We start from the raw sequence: 25,285 nt of genomic DNA on the forward strand, positions 1-25,285 counted from the left end.
TTGATCCAAAATACTACAGTAAAAACACTGAAAGGGACTAAAAGGAGCATGTTTCTCCCATATCGACTTCTCTTCAGTGGCTCCTTGTTAAATCCAGAATCAAATTTAAAATCGGTCCTGAGTAACCAGGCTCTATCTTAAAACCTCACAGTACAGAATTTTGTGATTCCTACGATACTGGAAGGCTGAAGTCTTTTGTAAGACCAGCTTCCAAGTTTGGATTCAGGTGACAGACGACTTCTATACTTTTAAGATTAAGCTTAAAAATGTTCTTTCTGATAAACCATATATTTAGGGCTGGATTATGTAAGCCTGAATCATCTCTTGGTTGTGCTGCTAGGCTACTGGCCGTTTCCCATGATTCATTTTTTTTTTTTACTTCACTCACCTTTTTTTCCACAATGCGTTTATACACCACACATTTAATGATTAATCATTATTAATCTCTGGATCTCTTCAATGTGACTTTTGCTTTGTCTCCCTCCCCTCACCCTCAACCATTTGCAGTAGATGGCTGCCCCACCCCAAGCCTGGTTCTGCCTTTTCCTGTTAACAGTGTTGAAATTGGGCTGCATGGCCGGAATTTTTATGGAGAGAATTTCTAGGCGTAGTCAAGCGCTCGAAGGCTTTCACTTGGGTGGTCATCTCTGCTTTTCGCAGATGACACGGCTCTGTTGCCTTCATCGGGTGATCGCCTCTAGCTCGCACTAAAACGGTCCACGGCCAAGTGTGAAGCGGTGGGAATAAGAATCAGCGCCTCCAAATCTGAGGCCATGGTGCTTCGCTGGAAAAGGGTGGACTTCCTACTGCATGCCAAGTAGCGTTGGGCAAAATACTAACCCTGAGTTGCTCTCTGATGCATCCATCAAAGTATGAATGTATCTGAATGTTAGATAAAAAGCACTTCAGCAGAAAAACCAGAGAAAAAAAGTGCTTGTACAGATGAATGAGGCGAGTTGTATAAAGTGCTTTGAGTGCACAGATAAGAACCAGTCCATTTATCCCTAATTTCAAATTTCAAATTATTTATCAAATTATTTCTAAAAGTGTTTGATCTTCTTAAAGCATGAAGAATATTTGCTATTAAAACTTTAATATATGCCTGAAATGTTAGACTGATAAACCCAACAACACAGTGCAGAGACACCTTTTCATTTCCTAAATAAAAAATATCTCTGTACAATACATTAAAAATGTGAAACCTTTATTTTCACATTATGTTAAATCTGTTAGACGAGGAGGGCAAAAGCTATAATACAGTCTGTAGCTTTGATTTTTTTGGTGCACATTGCCAACTTGTTGAAGCTCTACATATCCATCCTGGAGGACAGAGCTTAGATTCAGAGGCAATCAATGAACAAAAAGTTAAAAAAAAAAAAAAAAACTGACAAAAACACAACAGCCAAAACAAGTCTTTTTTTCAATGTTAGAAAAAGAATGACTTGACACTGGTGAAGTTTCAGAAACTTCCACCTTGCTCTGCTGAAGCAGACATACATCCTACAGGACCATTTTCTAACCATTGCTCTCTTCCTCTCATTTTCATCTTTGTCACATTTCTGCCAGTCTTCTTTATAGGGATTGTAGATTTAGGTTGATGCTCTCCATATACAAGGCTATATATAGAGAATGAACTGACAGGTGGCAGAGGAGCCCGTCTATTGCCCAGTCTTCTTCTCCTTCTGGAAACTGAAGCTGGTCCGGCGGCTCAGTTTTCGCTGTTTCTGGGCAAAGTAATCAGCACGGGAGGTGCTGGCCCGGGACTCCAAGATGTAATTTACCTGAAAAAAATTGGGAAAAACTGGCGTTAATTATGAATTGACTTAAAAGATTTGTGTGATGCATTCATTTGCATTTCAAACACTGCACTACAGTACTGTGAAAAATTATTGAGCCACCCCTTTTTTCTTTACATCTTCTTTCCAAGGATCCAGACTTTCTGCTGTTTCTTTCTTTCTTTCTTTAATAACTGGTCTTCAGTATTAGCTGAAGGTGTTTCAAACTCAGGGGATTAAACACTGTCACATAACAACTTAGCAAAGAATCCATTTTAAAATTGTATCTTAACGCACTTTGTTTCTAGCGGCATAAAACAAAAGCGCATAATTTGCTCTCATTTCTTCAAATCCCAACAATCACACAGTTTGATAGTCACAAACTGCACAAACAAGATGGAAAGGATACAGGCAGTCATAGTAAACATTTACTTTCAAGGACAGATCTGCTGGACTGGTTCAGCTATTTCCCCCTTGCTTCAGCAGCTCTAGGCTGGAAGCAGAGGACTAACCCTTTGCCTATGCTAAAAGGCTGAAGGTTGCAGGAATCAGCGCCAGCACCAAAGAGAAAACTACCTGCTGCCCCATCAACCCAACCAAAGCTACCAAACGGCACTCTCGTTAACCCTTTATTCATGCATTTCACTCCTCAGAACCTACAGGTTACAAGCACTTCTTCCAGCTCTTAGGAAGCCACGCACACATCAGTCCAGAAGTGTTGGAAATGCAGACAGCTACCTGATCCATGTGGTCAGCCTTATAACACAACCGGCATTGATTGACTCGAGCTGTACACAGACGCTGATTTAACAGAACCTGGTTTGCCCTGGGGCTTTGGCGGAAGCAGAGTGGGTTGAAGCGTACATGGTGACGTTTACAAATATCCCACGGTGATTAGTGGACATAAAACACAGGCAAAATGAACAGAAATAGCTCCTAGTTGACTGACCCAGGTTTAATAAGTTGGTAGAGCAATGTTTGGAGGTGTACTAACAAGAGCTATGAATATGTAGTGTCCATAGCACAAAAGATACAGGAGAGATAAGGGACAGACTTTATCAACTGAGTCCTGACACTCGCACTGAAGAGGAACAGTTTTTGGTGGGAAATAATTGTGGAGGCATATGGTATGCTAAAAACTTTGGACCAAACTATGACCCAATTCTAGTGGCTGGGTATCTGAAGAGAGCACTGCTTGTGTGTATCCTGCTCAGAATGTTAAATAGCACCAACTAGCCTTTCCAAAGTCACCTTTATGCCCTTTCCTATTAATGGATGTTCCATTTGAGCGCACTGGCAAGGACCTCATTGAGCCATTTCACCGACTGCACGAGGATATAAGTTTTGGTTTTGTCCTGTTGGATCATGAAACATGATATTCCGAAGCACTGCCTGTGTGCAGCATCTCTGCAAAGAGTGTCACACATCAGCAACTACAGACATGCGAGTCTCTTTGTACTCATGGTGTACATTCACATTTGATGGTGACACATTGGAACAAAGCTACTTTCCATCGTTCTGATGAAATCTAAAAATAAAAACGATGCAGTTTTTTAACGAGTTGAAGGGTACTGCAATCTAATCAAAGCTGACCAACAAAAGGAAAATCATCAAGGGAAATACGTACATTAAACTGTACTTGCGTAAACACTCATTCTTTTAACATAGCAGAGATTGTTCTGATCTGCTTAGTTTCTTTTGCCACTCCTGCTTTGCCATATTTAGCAGGTATTAGAATAACTAACTAAATCAAAACTGTTAAATCTTTGTCCTCACAGAAATGTGTTCCAGCACAGACATTCAGCTCAAACTCACCTTCAGCACTATTTCATTGACAGTAGCAGCATCAGACTCAAAGTAGAGAGGCTTGTAGTCATGATTGCTGAGATAAGTGAGTTTAAATATTGCATGACCTGTAAAACAAAAAGGAAAAACATGTTTCATTAGACAAAAATGATACAACAAACTTGTCCAACAACCATTCTGGGCTGACTGCAGGATAGGAGCAGGAGATGAAACCATTTGAATGTCAACAAGAATGTCAGTATGATTTGGCGTGTGTGGCTTCTAGTGCACCTTTCATTAATTTCATTAACACCAAAACAGCTGAAATGCATCAATAACCCCGTAAGCTACTTAAATTGACCAGATCAATATACCAGAAGTTTAACTGACTTCTGGGAAAAGGAACTCAGTGTTCCTTTAATTTTTGAGTAGTGTAGATGTAGATAAATGGATAAAAGCAAAATAAACCTTAAAGGTAACGAAAGTTTAAGTACATGAATATTGTGTTGACATGTGCAGGGTGACCTAATGTTTCTGTGCTCCACTCACTAGGGCTTCTTTCCTCCACAAGGTCACAAGCACAAAGGTGGTCCGAGTCAATGGAAATGGGTTTCTGCCGAATCCAGAACTTAGTACTGGCTTTCTGATTGGTGACAGGATCAATCTCCAGTTTTTCTCCTGAAATCCCTGATGAGATACCCATACGTAAAACATGATGGTCAATGTATTTCATACATGATACACATTCACCGTTGGCGCTGCAGAATGCTGTGGTAGCCACGCATTTTTTAATTTTAGTTTTTTGTTTTTCAGTCTTCCTCGTGGTCGTCGGCTTCCAGGGTCGAGTCAGAGGGCTTTTCTTGACACCAAATTCTCCTCAGCGCGCATGACATGTCCATACCACCGTAGGCACGCTTCCCTCATCTTTTTTTCGATTGGGGCAACTCCGAGTCATTTTCGAACACCTTCATTCGTCACACAATCCAGGCGGGTTAAGCCCACCATCCACCTGAGCATCTTCATCTTCACATTGAGGATCTGCTAATTTATTCCATCATGCATACTTGCATAATTGCAATAAATTCTTTCAATTCATTTGTTTGTTTTTTATTTGTTACCTCTAGTTGTTTTATTACAAGTTTAAACAATGAATTTAAAAAAAAAGTGTTTTTTCTTTTTAAATTAGTAGCCAATACAGCTGCTATTCAAAAGTCACTAAAAATGAGATGCATCATTCTTTGTCGAGAAATAGGGACCCATTGTATTTCAATTATTAATAATCATAAAACATCCATTAAAAAAATCTTTGTAAGCTGCACACAATGAATTTAATTAAAAAATACTGACTACAAATTGTAAGCAGATAACGTGCATCAAGCAGTTTGTACCTAGCTGGACATCTGTGGTGAAACGCAGTTTGTGGATCATGCTGATCTTGAAGGACTTGTAGTGATGACTGCTCAACATGTCTTGGACTGTGGTGATGTCAATAGGAGGGTCTTCCTCTGAACTCTCCTCACCTCTGGAGCCTGAAGACAGAAAGAAAACAAGAGCACTCAGAGTGCAACTACCCCTGAAGGGCAGGGGCTATACTAAAACTTTGATGTTGCTCTTCCAGAATGAAGGAAATATGTAAGCGGTTTGTTTGTTTGTTTGCAGTCTAGCGTCCACATTTTTCAAAATATCATTTTTTTATTCTGTGGGACGGTAGATAACAATAATAGCTCCAGCTGGTTTCATTTTGGTAATAACTGGGTCAAGGTCACACCAACTCCAGGTATTTTAATTTAGCTGAAAATTGGGTCAACATCAAGATCACACCAAATCTGAAAATCAGTTTACATTTTGTATTTTTTAATGAATTGACTTTAAAATTCACAGTGTAGTATGACTTGGGGGATAATGAGTACCTAGGTTGGCTAAGCGTCTGACCTCGACCTTCCTGTTAGTGCCCAAGGTCAAAGTTGGCCGTGAAATTCTTTTTAAAGAAACCATATCGAGTACTATATCATATGAAAGGACATAAAGCAAGCTGTACAACACACCTGACATATTCTGACATCAAGAATATGCGTCAGGACTTCTTTAAGTTTCTTGAAGAGGTCTTCTCAACCGAGAAGCTTCTTCAGTTCTAAGAGCAATTGGTGGCTAGTCCCAGATTTTAAGCCCTATTTGGGAATGTCCCCAAAAGGGTTATGGACCCTCTTCGGGTCCTCTGCCTAATCACACAAGCCAAGGTGTGTAGAAGCCAGGTGAAGAAGCTTCTCAGATGAGAGGTGAAATGTCGTCAAGAAACTTAAAGAAATCCAGACACTTATCTTTCCAAACATAATAACTTTTTTATGTACCTTACTTAGTCCATGCAAGAGGTTTGCTGTCTAGAGGTCTCATGACAACAGTCATTGTAAGATCACTTACTGTTTTCTCTGACCAGGCAAAATTCCAGGGTACTCTGGCTCTCCAGTGAGGAGTCCAGGTCTACTGCTACATTTGGCTCGGTCTGCTTCTCGAGACGATACAAGGGCCCTGTTTGAGAAGAAGAGTATTTACATCAACACAGCACTGACAACTTTTATTGATATTGCAAAACTCTTATGAGAAAGTTATTTTTTAACACCTTGGGTCTTGTTTTTAGTTGTTACTTTCAAACTAGTGCCAGACTAACTGTATGACTGTGCTGCAGTTGTTCAAGTAGAATGAAATGTTAACTAATAGGAAAGCTACTGGTAACAACTGGAACTGTAGATATATAAATATATATTTTTTTAAAAAAGAAGCATATCCAAAATAATCTGGGATCCTCCTTTGCCCGTGACCTTCAGACTAATCAGATACTGTAACTCCTCCTGAAGTCTGCGTATCTCATGTGTAAAATTGTCAAATTCATATTCATTCATGTGTCAAAATCATATTTTAGAAGGTGAGTTTCAAAGTGAAACGTTTTAGGCTCTACAACCACTGGTTGCTGTCACTAATTAGAGACCAGTGTCATTAGGGTCACTGCAGCTCTACTCCACCAAACTTCCCTTTTAAGATCCCAGATATTCTATGTATTATTAAATTTCTAGCCTTTCCTTTTGTCTCCTCCGAATTCCTGTAATGTGAACCTTCTTTGGTTTGACTTCTTTAGATCAAACGCAGTTAATAAAATTACTGTCTCTCAGAAACAAAACTCTTGCTGATGAAAAAAGACAGTTATTTCCATCACTGACATGCTATCCTCACATACACACACTTGGTAACATTCTGCAACTTAATGAAAAGTGTGTTCATAGTAGAAAGCAGAGATGTCCCAGGAGAAGGAGGGAGGACTCCCAGCATCTGGGAAGTGACTGGAAAATGGCTGACACTCAGCTCTCATAACTGCCACCCATTGCTTGCTAAGGGCCTGTATCTGTACAAGGCACTCGGGGTGGAAAGTCAAGTTACAATCTAGGCAGTCTGTAGGTTAATCACTCCTTATCTAGCAATGTGAGGTATATAGTAAAACATGCCAAAAACTATTTTCAGACACAAAATACAAAGATGTAGAATTATGCCAAATGTATCCAAAAGAGATTATATTTATGGATAAAGATTATATTTATGGATTATATTTATGGATAATTCAAGGAAGACAGCACACTGTCTTTTTATGATTAACAGATCATAAAAAGACAGCACACTGTCTTCCTTGCATTAAAGAGAGAAGGGAATAAATGGTGCAAACATCATTACCCGAGCCTTTCTGTGAACCTTTCCTCTTCTTGAGAGCTTTCTGGAGAATTTCCTTCATAGTCACCTTCAAATTGTCCACCGGAATTAGAGAAAAACCATGAGCAGCATTTCTAAAATAGAAAAATAGAAAATAATTAAGAATGCATTGAGCAACATTTAATTGTTCTGATTGTTTCATAGCAATAAGATCCGAGTATCAGAGTACTGCTTTTTGTGCTAGCACAAACTGCTAAGCTGAAGACACGAAGACAAGATTGTAATCTGAATAAATAATCTACTGTGTTCTGCTTTCAATTTGCAAACAGCAGGAAGCTTCAATATGTTGTTTGTTTTGAATAGCCACCTCATGTATTTTTAATCTCAACTACTTTATTTGGAACATTTTACTTTAAATAGTTTTTGGAGAAATTATTATCATAGACCTTACTTTTAGCAATTAAACATTATTACTGTTGTATACAAATGCCTTCCTGTTGCCAAATATTTATTTTAATGCAGCACAAAATAATCAGCCTGTAAAAATTTACTTGTGCACACCCTAACATCGTTTAATACTGGAAACATTTAAATGCTTTTTTATTTATATAGCGCCAAATCAGGCAGGGCGTCCATCTCCCAAATACAAACTTGAAGCTGATTCCACAGAAAAGGGGCCTGGAAGTTAATACTCTACGTCCCATCCTTCTTTTAAATACTCTAGGAACAACAAGTATGTTTGCAGTCTGAGAGCAAAGGGCTTAATTGATGGGATTAGATTATTAAGATAAGATGGGGCCTGTTTACTCAGGACCTTGTATGAGGTGAAGGATTTTAAATTTGATTCTGGATTTAACAGGGAGCCAATGAAGGGAAGCCCACATAGGAAAAAATACGTTCTCTCTTTTTAGTCCCCGTCAGTATTCCTACAGCAGCATTTTGGATTAACTGATTTTTACATCAGTTTATAGGACATCCTGATAATAAGAAATTACAGTAGCCCAGCTTAGAATTCAAAGAAGTCAGCATCACTCTAAGACATGATTAATATAAGCATTGAATAACATGCTCATATTAAAAAAAAAAAAAGGGTCTAAGATTCCTCACAGTGTTGCTCGAGGCTGAGGTAATGCCATCCAGAGTCGGCATCTGGTTAGATACTATATTTCAAAGACTTTTAGGGCCAAGTACAATAACCTCAGTCTTATATAAATTTGTGAAAAGAAAATTTGTGGTTATCCAGGTCCTCAGATCTTTAAGCCATTCCTTCAAGTTGGATATCTTTTAATGATACTGCCAAAGGGAAGCATGTATAATGTAAACGGAATTAGTCCTAGCACAGAACCCTCTGGAACTCCATAATTAACTTTAGTGTGTGAAGAGGACTTCCTGTTTACATAAACAAATTAGTCTATTAGATAGATATGATTCAAACTGCTGAAGTACCTTTAATACCTACAGCATGCTCTAATTGCTGTGATACATTATTATGGTCAACAGTATTGAATGCTGCACTGAGGTCTAGCAGAACAAACACAGATGAGTCCACTGTCAGAGGCCATAAGAAGATCATTTGTAACCTTCACCAAAGCTGTTTCTGTATTATGATGAGCTCTGAAAGCTGACTGAATCTCTTCAAATAAACCATTTTTCTGTAGATGATCACTTAGCTGTTTTACAACTACTCTTTCAAGAATTTTTTTAGACAGAAAGAAGATTGGAAATTTGCCTATAATTAGCCAAGACAGTTGTTGTAACTTTATTACAGTTTATTGTTTGATAACAGCATTTTGGTTATTTTGTAAGTGATTTAAGTGTTAGCCACATGTTTAGTGAGTGCTGTTAATTATAGATTTAATTTTCTGCTAAAGGGGAGCATTTAACAGGTATTTTCATCAGAAAACTGCGTTTCCCAGAATCCTTTGTGGTAGACAAAAGTTACTCTGGGTTTAGCTAGCAAAGAAAGTTTCGGGAAGCCATTATATGTTGCTTTGATGTCGAGAAGTTTATTTGTTGTACATTCCCCTTTTTGAAGCCTTATATAAAGACTATCGTTTCTACAATTGATGTCCAATCCATTTTTTTGGCTAAGTGGATTTGGCACAATAACAGTAGGGTCAGGTGATGGCTTTTTAGGCAACGGTTTAACTACCTCCTATCACCCCTTATCACCAGAGGTTTTGCATGAAACCATTGTGAGACCTTGCCTCACCCTATCTTCTGACCTACTGAGATCACCTAACGCAAGATGTGCGACTCCTTTGTGGATCTTCGGAAGTCCATATGTACAGGGTATAGCATTGATGGGGCAAATGTAGACAATGGCTTTTTCCCTTTCAGGCTGTTGTAGCCAACTGATTATTTTCTTCTTTTTTTTTAAGTTGCTTGTGGTGTCTCATCTTAAGACTTCATAAATATTGCTGTCACTAAGGAGTGTAGTCATTTTGTATGATAAGGAGTGGGTTCTTTTTACTGTGAATCCTGAAAAGGATGTGCTAGCTAAAGGTCTCATTTCTACCATAACTCCACAGCAGCTGCCCATAGTGAATCTCCTCATAGTTTAATAATGCTTATTGTTGTTTCTGTTGCTAACAACCGGAGGAAATCAGGATGAAGCTTTCAGCTATCCTCTCCAGTGCAAGACCATCTCCATCCAACATCACAATTGAAGAAAAGGCCATTAAATCTCTAAATAAAGAACAAAACATCACCATGCAACCAGCTAAAAAGGGGAATGCAGTCTAACCGTTAACCGTTGTTCTAAACTCAAGTTGCGTTAGGTGACCTTGATAGGTCACATGACAGGACAAGACAAGGTCTCACAGTGGTTTTACCCAAAATCCTGATGCTAATGACCCATGCCTTTTTTCACAACTTATGTGATTATGCACATGATTAATAGTGGGTCAATAATCACCTCCTATGGGACAACCCAACTACTGTTTAAATACAATGGCTGTCAACTTTTAAAACTGAAGAAGCCTCTTGTTTGAGAGGTGAATCGTCTTCACAAAAACAAAAACAAAACAAAACAAACAAACAAACAAACAAACAAACAAACAAATAAAACTTAAAGTCGAGTTGCCTTCCTGTTTAGCTCTTACACTCATTTCATACTTACATTCTAACAAACAGTGACTGCCTGGAAGCGATGCCAGGGGAGGAGTATTTCTCCACCAAGGCCAGAGTGCTGAAACCAAACTTGTGTATTGGCTCATTGGAGTCTAGCGGAGGGAAGTCAGTGTCTACCTCGCCATCATCTTCAGCAATGTGAAGGCAATAAGCATTCACATTTTCACTGTTGGATATGTGGTGGTGGAAGGATTTGGATATAGAGAGACAGAAAAAGTGTGTTACAAAGAAAAAGACATCCTGTGAAATGTAGCAGTTTTATTTTTTTTAGCCATTTTGTGCTCACTTGAGTTTGGGTTCTCGTCCCTCGCTTGTGTATTGCCAACAGATAAGTCCAATGAGGTCATGGACACGGGCATTGGCGATGGTCACCACTGTCATTGGATGTACTTTCTCCTGAGTCATTTGCATTGATAGGTAGACGTCTATCTTTTTTGTAGCTGTGGTGCCGATGTGGCCCTAAAAGTGAAGAGAGGATTGTGCAGTAAAAAAAAATTACATCGAATAAACAGACAAAACGTAGACAAATATTAACTTATTGTTTTTCAAATAAACACTAACAGGCAAGTTATATTTTCCACATCCACAAGGCTGCTAGAGTCAGCATGGGTCAAAGTGATGTACATTTTGTCATCAGATTAGATCATTAGCACAAGCACGTTCGTACGTCTGTCAATTTTGTGGCTGCACAGATTCACCTGCTGAGAATGCTTGATCGCACCATATGCCTTTGAGGCAGACTTCAAAACACAACGCTGATCCTATAAGTCCTACCAGACAAATGAAATTATTTATTTCTACTGTGGCATTCTACCATCAAATGCCAAAGGAGAAATAAATACACAATTAGATTGAAACTGTGTTGTGATTATTTGGGTAATAACGTCAATAAAATTTATAACTGCTTTTTTAGTTAGAAACAAATTTTTCACCCTGAATTGAGTGAAAATTGAGTACTGTCTTGACTATCATGATATATGGAAAAACCTATACAAAGAAAAAGCTTATCAATTCTTGAAGAAAATCAATTTGAAGACAAAGGTTTTCCCACTCTACAAAACTGGATTCAAATCCTATTATTTAATGTCCAAATAAACCTAAATAAAATGTTGAATAATTCACCTTGCCATCAAATTTAGAGTATTCATTGAAGGGATTATTGAGCTGCTGGGGACACTGCTCAAGCCTCAGCGACAAAGTGGATTTTGTACCAGTTGTCTGCGGCCTGTCTTTAAAGTTGCGCTTTTCAAACAGAGACCCCAGATCTTCCACTGGACAGAACACACAGAAACAGAAAAAAAGAGTTAACGTATACTGATGGAGTTTTGTCAACTAAAGAGCTTTTGTGTCTAAATCTAAACACATTATCTTAGAGGTTTTGCTGAGAATTTCAGGAGACTTTAATCAAGCAGCTTGTGTTGATACAGTGTGAAAAAACATCTGACCATTTCCCGATTTCCTATTTTTTGTATGTTTGTCACACTTAAATGTTTCAGATCATCAAACAAATTTCAATCTTAGACAAAGATAACCAAAGTAAACACAAAATGCAGTTTTTAAATGAAGGTTTTTATTATTAAGCGGGGAACAATTCCAAACCTACATGACCCTGTGTGAAAAACTTATTGCACCCTAAACCTAATAACTGGTTGGGCCACACAACAACAGCATTTGCAGCAACAACTGCAATCAAATGTTTGCAATAACTGACAATGATTTTTTTTTCCAGCAATTTGGAGGAATTTTGGCTTACTCATTTTTGCAGAATGGTTGTAATTAAGCCACACTGGAGGGTTTTCGAGCATGAACCACCTTTTTATGGCCACCGAATCTCAGTTGGAATCAGGCCACTCCAAAGTCTTCACAACAGCAAGGTGGACTTGCTATTGTGTTTTAGATTATAGTCCTGCTGCAGAACCTAATTGTGCTTCAGCCTGAGTTCAGGAACAATTAGCCAGACATTCTCCTTCAGGATGTTTTGGTAGAGAGCAGAATTCATGGTTCATTTACCACAGCAAGTTTTATGGGTCCTGAAGCAGCAAGACAGTCCAAGACCATCACATCACCATGATATTTTACTGTTGGTATGAAGTTCCTTTTCTGAAATTCTGTATGACTTTTTGATCCACCACCCTGTAATAGGACACACACCTTCCAAAAAGTTCAACTTTTGTCTAGTCAGTCCACAGAGCACTTAGCCAAAGGTCTTGGGGAATGTCACGATGTTTTCTGGCAAAACTGAGACGAGTCTTTATGTTCCTTTTGCTCAGCAGTGGTTTTCGTCTTAGAACTCTGCCATAAACACATTCATTTAGAAACTGTATTTTGTCTACTTGTGTTATCTGTGTTGTGTTATTTGTTTGATGATCTGAAACATTTAAGTGTGACATACAAAAAAAATGGAAATTAGGAAAGAGGTAAACACTTTTTCACACCACTGTATAGAAGTGCCATTCACTTCACTGGTTCAGTTACTGATTCAGGTTCAATGATACAGATTTTTGTCTTTGATTACTTAAAATGTTAACATACTCTTCTATAAATGCTTCAGTATATGTTACTAATGTAGTGGTCAGTGGTCTGTGGCAACAGAATATTTGATGTCATATTTTAGACAAAATCATTTGAACATGCAGATCCTCAGCAAACTACGTAATCAGAATGACATTAAGGGATATAAATGACAAGCAAAAACAACGTTTGGAAAACATGGTGTTACAAAGTTTGTAAAATGTTCAATTTAAAAAAGTAAAGGTATTTAGAAATGACTAGGAACAGTACCTGACTGGGAGGATGCCCGCTCTTTCCACTGAATGTTTTTGCATTTGATTTGGTTCTGTCGTTCTTTTCTTAGTCTTTCAAGTCTTTGGGCTACAAAGAAAGGACAGCTGGTCATTAACTTCTTTGCATACAAAAACAGAGTCACTAAAACTTAGTTAAACAGACAACAGATCATCATTTACGACACATCATGAAAATTATTGTAAATTCCTGTAAACAACTGATTCTATAGAATGTAGATCATTGAACAGTCATTGTTCTCCAAAAGTTTGATTCAGTTGACTTTACCATTTTATTACACATGTAACAAGCATAGCCGGTATAATGAAATTTGCAATATGTTGTTGTATGTTATTGTGCAGAAAGCAAAGTAACATAAAACACAGAATAAGATAAAAGATTTAAAAAGAAGGGAAATTCAAATGCATTACAATATCATACAATAAAATATAGAATAAGATGTATATAAAATATAGGATTAGTAACTTATTGCTAGTCTGTTATTGCTGAAGTGGTGGTATATCACAGTTTCAGATTCAGTCATTGTGTATGTGTATAGCAATATAGTGTATGAAAGTGTGTTTAATAGAGTCCATTTGATAAAATACTAAGAAATATGGTCAGAGATAGAGTTACACTCATGTCGGATGCAACACTTTTAGATGTCTTTGATGACAAGTTGCTGACAGTTACACTATTAACAGTGTGCTCAGCTTCTTTTACTACCCACTGCAGGGCCCTTTGACCAACGGTCGCCTAGTTACAATACCACACTGTTATACAAGATGTTGTAATGCTTTGTACAGTGCAGTAGGAGATGCTACCAAGGTATTTTTCAACCTCCTCAGAAAGTGTAGGGATTATTGACATTTTTGTATCAGACAGAAGGTGTATCTATAGAAAATGACATAGATTAAGGAATTTAAAGCTTGTTGCCTGTTCAGTTTCTGCAGTTGATGAAAACCGGGTTTTCTCTGCATTTGCTGGACAAGGTGAAATAATTTCATGACCAGCTTAGAAAGGAGAGAGGTAGTAATGGTACGGACATATAATCATTAAGTAGTGTTTAAGGGCAAAGTGAAGTAAATTTACTTCTACTTCTATAGCACGTTTTTACTCTGAGCTTTTTACCACAAGTCTCTCACACATTGATAGAACCTTTAACTCTTATTGATATAGCTTTATATGTAAGGCAATAATTGGATTGCTGCCTTCTATATATGTTCCCTCCTTGCAATCAAACATGCTGGTCGTTATACTCTTCATCCACAAGATTACTTGTTGCTTTCTGTTTCATTTGCAAACTGAACTTAGCAAAAGAGCTTTTGTCCATTTAGCACCCTTGGCTTGGAACGAGCTGCAGAATGACTGGAAAATGACAAAATTATTTTTCATTAAGTGCTTTTAATCCATAACATGCAACTGTTTCAATTAGATTGCTTGTCATTTTAATTAAATTTTATTTGCATTTTTGTGTATGTGTGTTTTGTTGTTGTTGCGTGTGTTTAATTGTGACATTTCTGTAACTGCGTGATACTTGCTGCTGCCAATCTTGGCCAGGTCTCCCTTGAAAGGTTTCAAGGGTTTTTAATCAAAATGGGATCTTCCTAGTTAAACAGAGGTTAAATTAAAAAAACAAAACAAAAACAAAAAAAACACCTTTATATCTACGAATGTTTAACTTTCTAACAGTCGCACTCTGGTGACTACATCGGGGACAACTTGGGGATTCAGGATCTTTCCCAAGACTGAACTAGCTGGAGAACTGATCCACCACCCTTCTAACTAGTACATAACCCACTGTACCTCCTGAGCCACAGCAGCCAATAAATAGTACAGTGAAGACAGTACTCTCCATCAACCTGCTGGAATGATAGGCAAAGAGATGATGGTCGAGAATGGTGGTGGTAATGGTGGCTTTAATATGGGTAAACACAAGTCTCTCAGAGTACTTCATTACAGTAGGAGTAAGGGCTATAGGGAGGTAGTCGTTCAGGCATAGGATAAGGGTCGTCGACTTGTAAGCATTTGAGGACAAGTTAAAGATGTTAATAAACACCTCGACCAGCTTACTGCCACATGCTCTGATCATGGGTATACCGTCAGGGCCAGCAGCTTTGTGTTAACTCACTCTGTTTAGGGAGGACCTGACCTCAGAGGGCAGAGGTACATGGCCATCTGGTGGTGGCAGGGTTTTGATGGGAGTCTCTGTATCGAGTCTGTCAAAATTGGCATAGAAATGGTCTAATACAACAGGGAGTGAAGCATTATGGACAATAGGGGAACTGTCTGTGCTCATGTGATCAGTTATTGCACGTATTCTTTGCCACGGGCTCCGTAGGCGATTGTGTTATAGGAGGGCATTATCAATTTGTCATGTATAGTTTTGCTTTGCAGTGCTCTTTTGTACTTGCATCTGTGGGCTAGAGTGCCGCCAAATCTAAATGCAAGGTATGTCTATCAGCAAGAGACAAACGTCATCCTTTATCCAAACTTTATTCAAAGTTTTCTGATTTGGGTATACGTCTATTAAGTTCTATATTGTGACAGACTATGCAACTTTTTATACTGAGGAGGAATATACTTCTATTTCTGTGTAGGAACCCTGGGTAGCTTCGTGATGATACGGATTCCAATCAGTACTGGAAAAACAGCACTTGAGGGTAGACTCAGCCACTTTTGGCCAGACTGTAACCATCTTAGTTACAGTTTGTCCATTTCTGTAAGTGGTCTGTTTCTGAGTAGTAAGAACAAAGAGTGGTAGTCTAACATGAGCGCAGGGTAAGCTCCTTTGTTGTTAGTACAGTAGAGATCAATTTATGTCCAAGGTAAGCCAAGGCAGCTCAACAGTCCACAATAATAGTGGTAATAAATGTTGGAAGGGTGGTATATCAGTACCATGCTGAGAACCAATTAAGTGAGCTCTTTAGAATGACCCATTTCTCTCAAAAATGTTTAAAGGCTTTCAGAATGACTAGGTGCTTAATTTTATACCCCTGAATTAAAAAATTAAGAGATGTGACTCACTTCTTTTGTCCATATAGAGTACCACTAATTGAGCCTTTAAAGAAAAAGACCAGTTTTCATGAAGCTACACTGACTATCTGGCATGTAAATCTTTTTAATAATATGACCAACCCTTTAAATACAGTCGTGTACACAAATAAGTATAGCAGTTCAAAAAGGGCTAGCATAAAATAAAACTTGCATGGTTGTTAATCCATGTCTTACCAGCAGCCACTGGTTTGTCACAGCTATCTTGGTGAAGTCCTGATGAGAGCCACAAGAGGTCAGTATCCAGTGTCAAGTCTGAAAGTCTCAGAGGATTGCAGCTTTCTACCCACAACCCAAAACCATCCCAGTCACTCTCCAAAACCTAATACAAAAGTCAAGGGAGCCAAAAGGAGACAATGTCTACCTTTGGACTCCCTCTTTCACCAAAACCAACTTTTCCTTCCAAATAAAATTTCTGAAAGTAGTTGCAAACTCACTTTAACCTCACTATAGACAATTTTTACAAAACAAACAATATAGTACACCAACACCCTCAATTGATGACTGATTAGATTAGATTATAACACCAAACTTTAGGATTATAGGGAAAATAGAAGAACATAACACAACCAAGTCTGTATTCTGGTGGGTGGCAAGACTCGTGGGTTAGTGAGGTCTGTTAAGCCAGATAGTCTTTTTCCATGGCATATAGTCTCAGCTGAGGATATCCCTGATGAGCCAATCAGCAACAAAATGAATACCACTGTCAAATGACGTTAATTACATAGATTATTTTAACAATTTTGGATTCTGATGTCCCAGCATAGACAACACTGGAGACCAAGCACCCTTCGCAGCATTATTTCGAGTCATTCTACCCTCCAAAACTCCTGAGGTCCTCATCCCATATCCCATTAAGATTAACTAAGACATCCAGCAACAAGCCCAACCATTCACCCATGGGATGCAGAAGATCTACTGCCTGCATCCCATTACTGGACTCTGCAGAACAGCCCCAGCCCTGAGGTCCCTTTTTTCTGTTGGGTCAAAGTTGTTTTGGAAGCACAAGTAGAGATGCTTTCTATATGTTAGGAGGGCACCATCATCATTTTGCACTAAGAGTGTAAAATACTGGTGGGTGTTTGCAATTTAATTGCTTAACAGTAATTAAATGGCAAGCAAAAACAGAGCATGTGCTTTAAGATAATCAAATCTAAATGGTGAATTATTCTATTAAATTCTGGTCTTGTTTGTAGTTCTGAATGTAATTTTTAACAGTAGAAATACAGCAATTTTGAAACTGAGAATGAAAACTTTTTTTAGGGGGTTGTTTTTCTGTGTTACTCATCCATTTGAATAATTAACAAAATATAAAAAGGACAAATGAACTTAAGCATGGTTCGGAAGAATTGTTGTCCCATCAGTTTCTCAGTGCTCGGTAGCACACTAAATTTCACACATGATATGAAATTTATCTATTCATTTATTTATTTATTTATTCATTTATTATTCATTCAGCTTATACCACAACACTAGCTGTGGCTTTTCAAATTATATAATACACTACTTTTATACTGGCTACCAGGAGCACTAAAGAGCACATTTAGAAAGGACCTGTATTAAATTAGCACAATTTTTACTGTGATTCTAACCACATAAGGACAACAAAACAAACTTCTTACACAGGGCAAAATATCCGGACACACAATTTGTGAAACTACGGGTAGGCAATATAGCCTCAAAATTATATCACACTATTTCAATGAAATTTACTGCAATTGTGTTTCTGAGACTATCGAGTCAAAAAAACAAACAAACAAAACAAAAAAAACAGAAAAAAAAAAAGAACTTCATCTGTGAGAGCAGTTTCGAGGCAGCAGTATTTATTACTGCAAACAAAGTTAAGGATAGCTTAGTCATTTCTTTCCAATGAGCTATTGTCATTGATAGCAACCATGTAATTCACAGTGTGACTATACTGCCACAAGATGCCAGGAGTAGCAGTATTATAGTGGAATATTCTTGCATTACAGCAATACGATGATACACCATTAGTCAAACATAAGCACAAAAGCAGCCTAGGTAATGTTTTCCCTGCTCAGCCCACTCTTGCACAGGAATAAATTACCACCCCAAGTGGGGGGCTTCAAATATCTCACAATCTTGTTCATGAATCATGGCAGAGCAGAGCTTCAGCCTTGCATATAGACTGAAGAGCTCGGCCACTTGAGAGGGGCTTGCAGTGGAGCCGCTGCTCTTCCACATTGAAAGGTGACACTTGAGCTTGTTCAGGCATTCAGGTCTCTTGGAAGGCTCTGAGAGGAGGTGTCCAAAGCATGTCTGGCCCAAAAGGAGACGTATGCCCCAGAAATTAGCTGGCTTGGAAGCGTCTGGGTATACTCCTTCCAGAAGAGTTAGAGGTGGTGGTCAGGTAAAGGGAGACCTTGGTTACAGGGGTAGCCTAGACCTAGCAGAAAATAGATCAGTCCAAATGGATGGACTGTTCTTTTTCCACTGTGGACTGATTGTACAGTTTATATTTTTAATGACTTAATTTAATGAAACAAGTATTGTTGGAACAGTGCTTGGGTCTAAAAGCCTCATCTTTTCTCCTCAAAACACACATCCTTTTACTTTCAAATACACACCTTAAAGCATAACTCATAAGCTGGAGAGGAAATGGCAACTCACTCATTAAGAAGATCATACTTTAGCCTGGAAGATTAGTTTTTTGCTCTATAAAAAGCCCTCTGTAAAGCTGGAAGATCTTACTATTCAATACTGAGTGAAGAAGAACCACCCTAGGTTTTTCTTCAGCACTGCAGCCAAAATTGTGCTTTTTAGATTCCATTCCTACAAGACTACTCAAAGAAGCACTATTTACCATTAATTAATGCTTTAAGCTTAAACATAATCAACCTATCTCTATGACTTGAGTACGTAAGACAGGTCTTTAAGCTGTCAGTAGCTAAACAGTTACTTAAAAAGCCATAACCTGACCCAGATGTCTTAGCTAATTTTACGGGCCAATCTCCAATCTTCCTTTCATTTCAAAAATTCATAGTAGTTGTAAAACAGCTAACTGATCCTCTGCAGAGGAATGGTTTATTTGAATTGCTTTAGTCAAGTTTAAGAGCTTATAATAGCCCAGAAGCAGCTTCAGTGAAGGTTACAAATGTGGACAAACAGTGGACTCATCTCTGTGCTTGTCCTCCTTGGCCTCAGTGCAGCGTTCCATACTGTTGACCATGATATAATATTACAGCAATTCGAGCGTGCTGTAGGAATTAAAGGCACTGCAGTGCAGTGGCTTAAATCATAGCTAACAGACTCCAATTTGTTAATGCAAATGGAGTCTTCTTCACACACTATAGTTAACTATGGAGTTCCACAGGGATACCCAACTTTATTTATCCATGAAGCCAGATAATATACATAAATTATTTAAACTGCAGGAATTTCTTACAGACATAAAGACCTGGATGACCTGATTTTCTGCTTCCAAATTCACATAAAAACTGAGGTTATTGTAGTCTGACCTAAAACTCTTAGAAGTTATTATTGGGAAGGTCTTTACCTTACAATATTAAGCGCCTTGAGGCGACTGTTGTTGTGATCTGGTGCTACATAAATAAAATTGAGCTGAATTGATTGCAAGCCAAATAGTTCAAGCTTTGTCTTGTCTGACCATAGCGATATTTTCCACATTTGGCCTGGGCATGTGGGCAGCTACAAATTTCAGTTGAGCTTCTTTATTGGTCAACATCCTCTCAGTCCATGACAATGTAAAACTCGCTACAAGTCTTTAGGTAAGTCATTAAAAACGTATGCTGAATCACCATTCCATCCTGAAAAATGAACAGTTTAAAGACATTATTAAAAGTGCCAAATTACTATTACATTCATGCCCATGATCCACTGGAGCCACAGTAGTAATGGTAATAACACAAACAAAGAACAACAACGATATGAAAACCGAAAATGTAAAAGTGAATTCCACATTTGCTGAAGTAGTGGGTTTCCCTCACTTTTTGTCATCATGGTGGAAATGTTTGCAGAAATTTGGTTTTATATAGAGTAGGCACTTGATTTTGGAGCACACAGAAGCTGGGTGACACATAGTCAATGATTATTCATTTTGCTGTGTCATTTGTCATCTCCATAACCATATTTAATGCAATATGTCACATCATATAAATTACTTAAATGCACTATGAACCACAGTGTAATCCCAAGCTTTTCACATGCGCTGCACACAATTTAACTCAGTGAAACCACTGGCCCTGATTAGCCACACAAAACCCCTTCAAACAGCAGCAGAACAGGCTTTCTGGCTGCCTCCTACCATAATGACAGGAGGGAGGTCTGACAGAAAGCTGGCCCAACTAACAAGCTAAAGTCTGAAGATGAGTTTACCTGTGTTGGAGCGCCGACGAATGCCAAAGTCCCAGCTGGAGGTGATGTCCATAGACTGAGAGAGGTCACAGGGATGACTGTCTGTCACACTACTGCCCCCCTCATTCAGGAGGCCTGACCCAGTTGACCCAAAGCTGCTACCAGGCACCAGAGAAAGCTGGCACTTCTCAAGATCAACATCCTGATCTATTAGCACCATCTCACACATTCCAGTATCATCACTGGTCACATGAGATTGTCTGATGTGAGCCAGGATAATGGCCGGATTGTCCAAGAATGCCATTTCCTGTTTGGCTAAGTGTGTCTTTTCGCTTTGGAAATTTTCTCACCCTCTTGCCTTTATGCCAAAGGGTTCCTTTTCTTTTCTTATCAGTCTCTGTTTGAGAGTGTTACAGCTCTGACTGATGACAAGAGAGGTGTCACCTTTTCCATCTTTTGATGACTATTTTTTCAGGTCCAAGGTAGGCAAAGTAGTCCCTAAGGAGAGCAAAGAAATTGTTATTACATGTTGCAGTCTAGAAGTAGGATTTCAGCTCAATCTTTTAAAACTGATATATTTAAAAACTATAAGCTCAATTCACACATCCCAAAGCCCACTTTAACTTCCAACTTTCACAATTTAAATAAATAAATACAATAAACTAAAACAAGAAGCAAACCTCTGCCAAGGCAGCTCACTATCTGGGCAGTATTTGCTTTTAAGGGACTAGTATTGTATTTTATACAATCTTTTGTTTTTGTTCTTTATACAGTTGAGATCAAAAGTTTAAGACCACTTGAAAAATGGGCAAAAGAAGTTGGGTTTTTTTTTTTTTCATATTTTGCATGGTTGGATCTTAACAAGGTTCCAAGTAGAGCTTCAACGTGCAACAAGAAGGGATGGGAGTGAGACAAAACATTTCTTTTGAGCATGCATTTTATTGAAAACAACACTTAAACTGAAACAGGCTGTTTTACACCCGATCAAAAGTTGAGGACACAGCTAGCTGTTTGATGTGGGACAGTAAACTTTAATGTTTAAATGGATCTATTTTAAAGATGTAGAGCTCTAATGTGCAGCTGCTGCCTTAAAAATCCTCAATGGCAGCAAAATCCCACTCAGTGATAAAACTGTTAAGTAGAATTAAAATTATTATTGTTTGCACCAAATCACCGGATTAAGTAAAGAATTTTCTCGTCATTTTTAAAAACAGTGATGCATTTTACTGGTATATTTTTATAATAAAGATTTTTATTGCAATTTGATAACATCTCTAAAGTATAGGTAGCACTCACAGGGATAATTTTCTACAGAAGAAGAGTTACATGATTCCTGAAACGCCTATTTTGTGATTGGTCAGATGTCTGCCAGTGCCACACATTTCGTGTGAATGCACAGGGGAGACCCTTCGTTCCCACAGTGACTTGATAACCAGCTTTGTGTGATCGGTTATCCTGATCGTCAATTTTAGGATAAGTGAATCCAGACAATGGAGAGATACCCTAAATATACTGAAAACACATAGTTTACCCAACTTCTGCTTTACAGTATAGGCCTCAGCTTGGCTGAAGAGGCTTTAAAAGTCTCAACAGTTAAAACAAAGATTGTCATTTTGCCAATAATCTCTTTAAATGGGTTTGAACTTTGATACCAATAAACAAAAACTGAAGTTTGAATGTCCGTGATATTAACACTGAACATAAAGATGTTGATAATTTCAACATGTAAATAAGAGCTGTAAGCCAGGCCAAAACAACCCCACACTCAAACTAGGTTGAATGAGATACCAACGTTAACACGTCCAATAAAGGATCAGGACCAGAGCACCAAGATTTTTTTGTAACTTTAGTAAACAAACGTCAAACTATTAATAAAATATTGTTAGGTTTTGAATAGTTCAAATTGTATGCGGCGGGCCTAATCTTACATTAGAAGATCCAGTTATTGCAAAGAGCTTCTAGACGACGCTAACTGCAACTAATGAAAAGCTGTAGTGAATTGTCAGGTTTGTCCTTGCTGACAACTTAAGGGTCTTCTTCTCTAAAGCGAAATGTGTTATGGCGTGTAATGCCAAGTGATACTGTTTGATACCTGCAACAAGCACCTTACTTAATGATTCATCGTAGCTGTTTTTAATGATAGGTGATGTAGCTATTGTCTTTTTTGCTAACCATCGTAGCCGGCTGACTTCAAAGTAATACTTTTTTAAATCATAGTCCGCCTGCTTAGAGTGGCAAAAAGGTTTGTTTTTAGTATCAGGATTGGAAAAATATTTCACCAGAAGCGGTTCAATCTAGTAGCTTGCAAGCTCATTTAAGCTAACGCGACCAGCATTTGGTTGCACCTCCCTTGTTTAAGACGACGTCTTACCTTTAGATTTATCCACCATTCTCCATATTATACAAGCATGATCATAATAGAGTCAGAAACTCTGTTCATCACGACTAATGTTCCACATTAAAGTCATAATACAAACACAAACCAACTCAACCTGGTACGCTCTGCCTAACAACCAACCTACAACCAACCCGGCTATACTTCCGGTTCCGTTACTTCGTGATAAAAGAAAAAAAAGATTTCGTTTTCACAGAAAGCATCAGTCATCGACATATTTTGCAACATTTTTATCCCTATTACGCTTTTATTAAAATATAACTGTTTATGAAAATATCATGTGACTTAGTTTGATTAAGTCTAACATTATACTAAATTATAATTAATTATAATTTAGTTATAATTATAATTGTAAAAGATATACCCGACAGTCAGGGAGGGCATTTTATGTGCTTCGACCTAAAATTAGGTCCATATATATTTGGAAACTGTGTTTTTTTTTAACCTGTTTACTGAAACATATTCCAATTATTGTTATATAATTGACATGGACATAATATGTAGAATCTCACCTTTCATCTGAGGGTATCCACTTTTAAACTGTAATGAAAAGTTCAGGAGATTCAGGTCCTTAAAATGTGCCACCCTTTTTTTAAAGACACCAAAAGTAATTGGACAATTGGCTCAAAGGCTAGGGGAGCCTATGGTGAAAGAGTTCATTACGTTTTGTTCTGCACTGATATCGATTGGACAGTGTTAACTGCACAGTATTGCAGGCAGCATTTAGTGGAGATGGACAAGCCGCAAGGAAATGCTCCAGCGAGCCACGATATAAACATGCCATTATTTGCATCTGTCACTTTTACATTGTGTTAATCAGACCCTTCCCAGCTACATCAGCTCAGAAGTGTTGTTGCTGGAATAATTTAATAAGCATTTGGCTGCATCCTCCTCTGTGCAAGGATGATTGAAGGTATGTTTAAATTCTTCCAAAAAGTCCTTAAAGAGATGTGAGTACAATTATCGATTTCGTCAAGCCTGCTAAAGAAAATAAAGTGCTTAATTTATTAATCCATGCATAATTTTAAGAGAATGCCGTATAAGCTGTATAATGTGTGTATTTGTCACGTTCCATGAGAGTGTCTGTTGGTGTGCTCCCAGGGTCCGCCCTCTGGGGCGGAGGTTTTGGTGTTGCATCAGATAGCATCACCTCAAGGGTTGTCAGGTCCTGCGCAGATCAACTGTATGGGGTGATGGAGCACATCTTCGAACTGAGCCTGAGGCTGTGGAGAGTTCAACAGCTCTGGAAAACCTCTTGTGCTGTACCAGTGCCAAAGACTCCACGTCCCAAGAACTTCAAAGGCTACAGGCCGGTAGCTCTGACATCCTACCTGATGAAGACCCTGGATCAGTTGGTCCTGGCTCAGCTTCAGCCCCTGGTGAGCTCATCACTGAACCAACTTCAGTTTGCCTGCCAACTTGGCATTGGAGTGGATGATGCTGTCACTCTCCTCCTACATCGTTCCCTCTCTCACCTGGAGACTGCTGGGAGCAATGTGAGAATCATGTTCTTTTATTTCTCCAGTACCTTTAACACTATTATTCCCACAGTCCTTAAGGACAAACTGGAGAATTCAGAAGTGGACCATCATCTCACAACATGGATACTGGACTACCTCAAGAAAGGACAGAGCAGGCTGTACCTGCTGCAGGGGCTCAGGTCTTTTGGATTGAGGGGCCCACTCCTGAAGACCTTCTGTGGCTCTATGCCCCGGACAACATCGACCCTGGAATCCTTGGGAAACAAAAACCTGTTCTAAACTGCAGCAATTACCCCTCTTTGTTTTCCATAACTGGGTGTACTAATTGAAGCTTCTTCTGTGTCTAAAAAATAATAATAGTTATCTGAATACCTAAACAGTTATCAAAATACAATAGCTATAATAACATGCTCAATCATCCAGGTAAGTAAGTTGGACTACAGATGAAAGTTTGAGCCTGTTTCAGCAATGCTAAGCCCCCAGCATCCAACATCAACATGGAGTGGAGGAAGGCACTCACATCACTTATAATGACAATAACATTATCTGGCAGACAAGGGTAGGTGCATGGTTGTGCACCAGAAAGACTATCATGAGAAAATGTTGTCACTGCTCAGTGACAAAAATACTTATGAGCTCCTGAAACGAGACCCAGGAAGTGGTTACAGGAAGAGGGTGATAGATTGTCTCAAGCAGTTAGAACAAGAAACTGCTATTGACTGGATCTCATACCACATCTCATACCAGGGGAATCGACACCAAGTCTGTATGGTTTACTGAAGATGCATAAACAGGGTGTAGGGTGTACCAATTGTCTGTATGATCAACTCGGTCACCTATAACAATCCAAGGTT

At 38.5% G+C, this 25,285-nt stretch overlaps 1 protein-coding gene across 1 annotated transcript; it reads right to left on the reverse strand.

The window, feature by feature from the left end:
• Positions 1-1,187: 1,187 nt before the first annotated feature.
• mapkap1 (MAPK associated protein 1) lies at positions 1,188-23,086 on the reverse strand. Its single transcript, XM_087844016.1, has 12 exons — positions 22,927-23,086; positions 20,577-21,053; positions 13,167-13,256; positions 11,508-11,656; positions 10,672-10,844; positions 10,375-10,551; positions 7,278-7,387; positions 5,979-6,086; positions 4,949-5,089; positions 4,110-4,247; positions 3,591-3,688; positions 1,188-1,781 (listed from the first exon to the last, which is right to left on the reverse strand). The coding sequence occupies exons 2-12, from the start codon at positions 20,857-20,859 to the stop codon at positions 1,659-1,661; spliced, it is 1,590 nt and encodes a 529-aa protein (XP_087700142.1). The 5' UTR covers positions 20,860-21,053; positions 22,927-23,086; the 3' UTR covers positions 1,188-1,658.
• Positions 23,087-25,285: the final 2,199 nt, after the last annotated feature.

The sequence above is a fragment of the Neolamprologus brichardi genome, chromosome 7 (genome assembly GCF_056152115.1).
Source record: "Neolamprologus brichardi isolate AB-2024 chromosome 7, ASM5615211v1, whole genome shotgun sequence".
NCBI lineage: Eukaryota > Metazoa > Chordata > Actinopteri > Cichliformes > Cichlidae > Neolamprologus > Neolamprologus brichardi.